Source organism: Cyprinodon tularosa, unplaced genomic scaffold, assembly GCF_016077235.1.
Source record: "Cyprinodon tularosa strain WSP-4 unplaced genomic scaffold, ASM1607723v1 ctg455, whole genome shotgun sequence".
Classification (NCBI taxonomy): domain Eukaryota; kingdom Metazoa; phylum Chordata; class Actinopteri; order Cyprinodontiformes; family Cyprinodontidae; genus Cyprinodon; species Cyprinodon tularosa.
In genome coordinates this window covers 292,901-298,877 of record NW_024039180.1, presented here as the reverse complement: position 1 = coordinate 298,877, position 5,977 = coordinate 292,901, and the positions used below count along the sequence as shown (strand labels likewise).

General features: G+C 38.3%; 1 protein-coding gene across 1 annotated transcript; it reads left to right on the top strand.

Moving 5' to 3' along the window:
* Positions 1-333: 333 nt before the first annotated feature.
* On the top strand, positions 334-5,769 carry lsm3 (LSM3 homolog, U6 small nuclear RNA and mRNA degradation associated). The gene is made up of 4 exons (XM_038300746.1): positions 334-453; positions 1,471-1,581; positions 1,654-1,749; positions 5,326-5,769. Exons 1-4 carry the CDS (start codon positions 433-435, stop codon positions 5,404-5,406), a joined length of 309 nt encoding a protein of 102 aa, XP_038156674.1. The 5' UTR covers positions 334-432; the 3' UTR covers positions 5,407-5,769.
* Positions 5,770-5,977: the final 208 nt, after the last annotated feature.

The following is a 5,977-nucleotide window of genomic DNA, read 5'->3' as shown; positions in this document are numbered from 1 at the left end:
CTCCTCCAGCGGGTTGCCAGGTTGGAGCTGTTTGTTCTCCGGTAGGGAAGCCGATAGGCACAATACAGCTGTTTAATCTAATGAAATAAAAACATCTGCTGCTGAAAGTAGCCCAACATTAAATGGAAACTACAGCAGAGTTTTATCAGAGTTTAGCTTATTATTAGATCCAACGACTAAAAGGTTTAAACTGGAAAAAAAAGAAACAGCTAAATCTGTGATGAATTTTGAAAAGTGAAATCAGATTATTTTATTTTCAATATTTGTTCTTGTGTTGCATAATTTTTTTATTCTTAAAAAAAACCTATAATGTAATAAAGGCTGTTTTTTGGTAAACGGAGCAGGTGTTTTTAGTTGTTTCCAAACGCGGATATTTGACGGACCTGGCAGCTTCCGTACCGAGCTACGTCACAGACGTCATTTCAAAGAAACATGGCGGACGAAGTGGAGCAGGTCTGTGCAGCTGTGCTAAATATAACTGGTTTCTTTAGTTTGTTCTTTCGGTTTTAAAATTCACTGATAGATTCACTCAAACTGCATTCTTAATTTGAACCATTGTTTATTATTATTCATGTTTAATGATGGATTATAATCCAGATTGGTTTATGGAAGCAGTTAGCCGTGCCGGTAAAAAATGCGGCTATCATCATAAAGAAACATCTTTAATTCGCTGCTTTTGTTGCTAGTTTCCCTCGGAATAAACAGTTATTCTACTAGAAGTAAATAACCTGATAAAATCATCTAAAACTCCTCCAGTTCTTCATAATTAGTTAGCTGATAGCAGTAATGTGGCTAAACTACGGGAAACATTTAGGGACATTTTGATCGAATCTTGGTTTATCTTCACGGTAAATTTATTTGCTAAATTTACTAACCAGGTTTTGAGCTCTGGTTTTGTTTTTATTATGTCCTTATTGTTCATAAAAGTTACCTCAAAACACAATAATTCAGCTGCAGCACATTTGTTGAAGCTAATTAGTTTAAATCAGGTTTATTTATTAATAAATTGGCTATTAGCAGCTTATAGATGAGAAATGTGGTTAGAAATCAAACCTAGACCCGAACTTCAGAGTCTTAATAATTATAATAATTGAACTTTATTGATCCCACGTTGGAGAAATGTATCTCAGCATTTTAACCCCTCCCCTGTTTGAGCAGTGGGCTGCCATTGTGTGGCGCCCGGGGAGCAATCAGGGGTTAAGGGTTCAGCTCAGGGGCCCTGATTGGAGGCTGTTGGGATTGAACCGGGTACTAGCAACCTTCTGAGAGCACAAGCAGACTGCTGTAACCTCTAGGGAAACGCTCCCTATAAATTTGAGTTTAGGAATGAATTTGCTGCAGTTTTCCTTCCAGGATGATCTAAGATCAGAATGTAAGGGAAGCAGGTCTGAGTGATCAGATCAGATCGTCTGCTCTGGTCTTGTCATATGAAGCCCCGCCCCCACTGACCTACTCTCCTTTAATTTTCAGCCACCGACTACCAACACTGTTGAAGAACCACTTGACCTGATTAGGCTCAGCTTAGACGAGCGGATCTATGTGAAGATGAGGAACGATCGGGAGCTCCGGGGCCGCCTGCATGTGAGCTGCAGCCTCTTGCTGTTTCTGTCAGCCCTCTGTCGTCACTGACCTGTTTCATTATTTATCTGTCAGGCGTACGATCAGCACCTGAACATGATCCTGGGTGATGTGGAGGAGACGGTGACCACGGTGGAGATCGATGAGGAAACCTATGAGGAGCTCTACAAGGTCACCTGACCGCTTTTATCTATCATACAATCTAGGTGTTATAAAAACAAAAGAAAATCTGTTTTTGACACAGATTTATGTAATGTTTATGTTTATGTTGAACTGCATCTATGTTATGTTATGTAATTTATAGAATGCGATATTTTACAGCTGCTGCTGTGATTGGCTAACAGCTGCACATGGAGGCAGCTCACAGAATTGAACCCTTTCAACCCGAGCCTACCCCCATGGATTCCAACTCAACTGACATAAAAGATTAATCTGATTCATACCATGAAACCATGTGATCCTAATAACATCAGGTTATATCCACCAAACATCAGTCGTCACGGTGTTTAGTCCTTTTAGAGCCTAACCAGCGGGTACCATTAGCAGACAGACACGGTGCCATCTGCTGGCAGCATTACAGAACTACCAGTCAGTTAGTGAGGAGTAAATAAAGCCCAGCCTTCCTGAAACGCCTCGTTGTTATGCTACATTCAGACAGCAAGCAGCAGAAGACCTGCAGGGCGTTTGTAGTAGCAGGAGCAGCGCATCTGAGCATCTGATGCGCTTCAGAAGCAGCAGCTGCTGGAGTGAAACCAACGGTGCTCTGTCAGTATGAATCCCGTTCAACAGCAGCCTCTGGTCCGGTCGCCTCTTCACGGTTTTCCGCTATTGTTCGCAGCGGCTGGAAGGCGTTTTTCGTGTACGTAATTTAAACTGCAGGCACCAGAATAATAAATTGAAAATGTTTTGCTGGCAGGTTTCGACATTTTAAGTTTATTTAGGCGTTAATAAACTGTTTCAGAGGAGCGATCATCTGTCTCCCTGCCCGCTCTCAGATCAGCTTCTCTGATTGGTCGATGTGACGCTTCGAGCAGCAAAAGTCTAATTTTTCCATCTCCAGCGGCTGCTGCTTCTGAAGCGCATCATATGCTCAGAAGCTCGTAAAGCGTTTCTCTAAATGCACTGCAGGACCTTTTCCTGCGCCTCGATGCTCATCAACCGTTGACTTTGCATGGAAACTAGCTGCTTCTGCTGTCTGGACGTAGCTTTAGAGCCGAAACCACAAGTTGTTAAAATTATGTGACAAACCTTTGACAAAAATGTACTTTTAGTAGTTTTACTGTGCTCTATTTTTACTCTGTTGTTAATAGTTCTCTGTTCCGCTCACTCTGACCAACTTCACAGCATAACAGAAACTAGAGGCTCCAATAATTAATGAATTGATTTGAAGTTGATCTCATCTAACGATTAACTGATCACCTCGGTCGTATTAGCAGGATCTTTCTATCATTGATATTTTTAACGATACATTTGAAGACATCATTAGATTTCAACTATTTATTAGTGATGCACGATATTGGGATTTTGGCCGATAACCGATATTGATGCCGATGTTAAAGCTGGACAAAAATAAGTAGTCATTGAAAATAGCAGTTTTGTTATCCATTTCTGACACTTTGAAAAATAATAAACTCAAATATATTTTCATTTGCTGATATCAAATTGATTTTTAAAAACGCGGTATCGATCTATTTTACTTTCAAAATCTGGTGAAATTTCATCGTTCTGTTACAAACTCGTGATATTTTGCAAATTCTTGTGAGATTTTGTTAGTAAAATAGATCGATACCGCGTCAATATATCAACATATAAAAATATGGCAACATTTCGTGGATTTTCGGGGGATTTCGTAGCATAACGATGACGTATAGCAATATTTCATTAGTAAAAGAGATTGATATGGTGTTTTTAAATGGCAATATATCAGCATATAAAGATATTGGGATATTTTAATGGATCGATATTTTTTCCCTCGTCTTTAGAAGCTTTTAAGTCTGTAAAAAAGAAGTTTTTGAGGAAGAAGTATTTTTTTTTTTAGACTTTAGAAACTCAGAAGCTGATCAAATATCGGGTTAAATATCGGTGGGGTGGCCGATGTCCGATATTCAGTTTTAAGGCCAATACCGATAGGGGGCCGATTATATCGTGCATCCCTACTATTTATGATTCCAGATGTAATAAAATCAGACCGTAATAAACAAAACATGTTTTCTAAACCAATTTTAAACTGATTAAAAAAACTGGAACCTTGAAAAATGGAAAGAATCAGAAACATTTGATTTCCAGTGAACAGAGATGTAGAGCTATGATTAACAGACAGCTCTGACATACTGTCAGACTGTTTCCACTCCATTTGAATGAAGAGGACGCTAATGTTGCTAGCAGACGGCTAAATGGGCCTATTTGATCTGTGAATTTTATTAATCTCACGTTGGAGAAATTTACCTCTGCATTTTACCGTGGGGAGCAGTGTGGGGTTTTGGGTCTTTGCTCAGGGAGTCTGTGGGAGTGGGGCTTGAAGTCAGAATCTTTATGCACTAACCACTAGGCCATCACTCCCCTACTAAAGCCTCAAAAGAAAACTAAAGAACCAACAACCTCAGGTGTGGAAGTCAATGTCTTACAGCTGTCATCACCAGCAATGGTTTTAGCTAATCTGGTATAATCCAGATTGATCCTTTATTCGGTTTGAATCCATCTGGAAAGGCTCCTGTGGAAACTGTTCGCCAAAGGGAGGGACGTTCAGTACTATTCCTCAAGCTGATTGGGTAAATGACAAAGTGGCACCTGCTTCCATGTGGTGCTGTTAGCCAATCACAGCAGCAGTAGCTGTCTTTCGTATAATTTTTTTCACAACTAGCGGGTTACTGATAAATCAAACTTTCACCCAGGAGGAACCTGCAAACATCTTCCCATCCACAAAGGCACAGATTGCGTCCTTTTGCTATTTTTTCATAATAAAATAAAGGCTATTCTAGGGATGGGCGATCGATCGAATATACTTGATGTATCTGGAGTTTTCCCACAAACGATATTTAAAACGACTCTATCGCAGCCATCGACGTGTAAATATACAGGGTTTCCGCGGGTCATTAAAAATCATAAAAAGTCATTAAATTATTATTTAAATTGAGGCCTTAATTGCCATTAAAATTCATTAAATGTGTTTATTGTGGCATTTAAAATGCTTTATTTAAAAAAATGTTTATAAAAACAATTTCGTGAGACATATTATATCACGATATATTTGCGTTGAACTGCTTCCGGTTGATCACAGAGCTGTATGTTCAGAAAAGAAGCTTGAGTCGGAGAAAAAGCTAGATTCGGGACATGGCTGCAGCCTGTCGACGGATACCTGTTGGTGGCATTAAAATTATTTCTAAGGGCATTAAAAGAGCATTAAATAGCATTAAATTGGAGTTATTCATTCCTGTATAAACCCTGAGATATATATATATATATATAGAGAGAGAGAGATATATATATATATATATATATATATATATATATATCTCTCTCTCTATATATATATATATATATATATATATATATATATATATATAGAGAGAGAGATATAGATAGAGAGATAGAGATATAGATAGATAGAGATATATATTTATAACTTTTTAGGAATGGCTATGACCTGGATGACTGAGAATCTTCACCAGCAGAATGTTTCAAACCTTAATGTGACTTTAATGAATGATTATTACTCATAAAATGAATCTTTTCATTTTGTTATTTCAGTCCACGAAGAGGAACATTCCCATGCTGTTTGTCAGAGGCGACGGCGTCGTCCTCGTAGCTCCGCCCCTCAGGGTGGGCTAAGACCACGTCGGACATTTTGCTTTTCCTGTTGTTATTTTTCCCCATAATGTCGGACTCTGTTTGCCTTCATCATCTCTGATCTTCAGTTCGGCGGTGAGGTGAAAAGCGATTGAGATGATCGAAGGCGGCTCCTGGTTTGATGTTGAGCTCGTTGGTCCATAAATCATTTAACTTTGGATCTTTTAAGTTAGAAGCAGCTGTTAAGTTTCAGGAACTGCTACTGTTTGGCTTTATGGTGACAAGTTATTAGAAAACAAAAATCCAAGGTTCTTTTTTTTTTCTATTTTTGGGCTTAAATCATGTTAGTTTGTAAAAAATTATTAAATTTGGTTAAATAATAAAAAATACAGTTTAAAAATGTCATCTTTGTTTTTCTGTTCCTTTTTTTAGTTCATTTTTTTTTAACTGCTTCTGAAACCAAACATGACATGAAGGTTGAACCTCTGGTTTGAAATATTTGGACAAAACTGAGATTTTCCTACTTTTTTTTTTTTTTTTTTTCAAACCAGTAAATCTGGAATCATTGCGCTGATTGATTTTAACCACAAGGTGGCGGTATATCCCCTAAAAG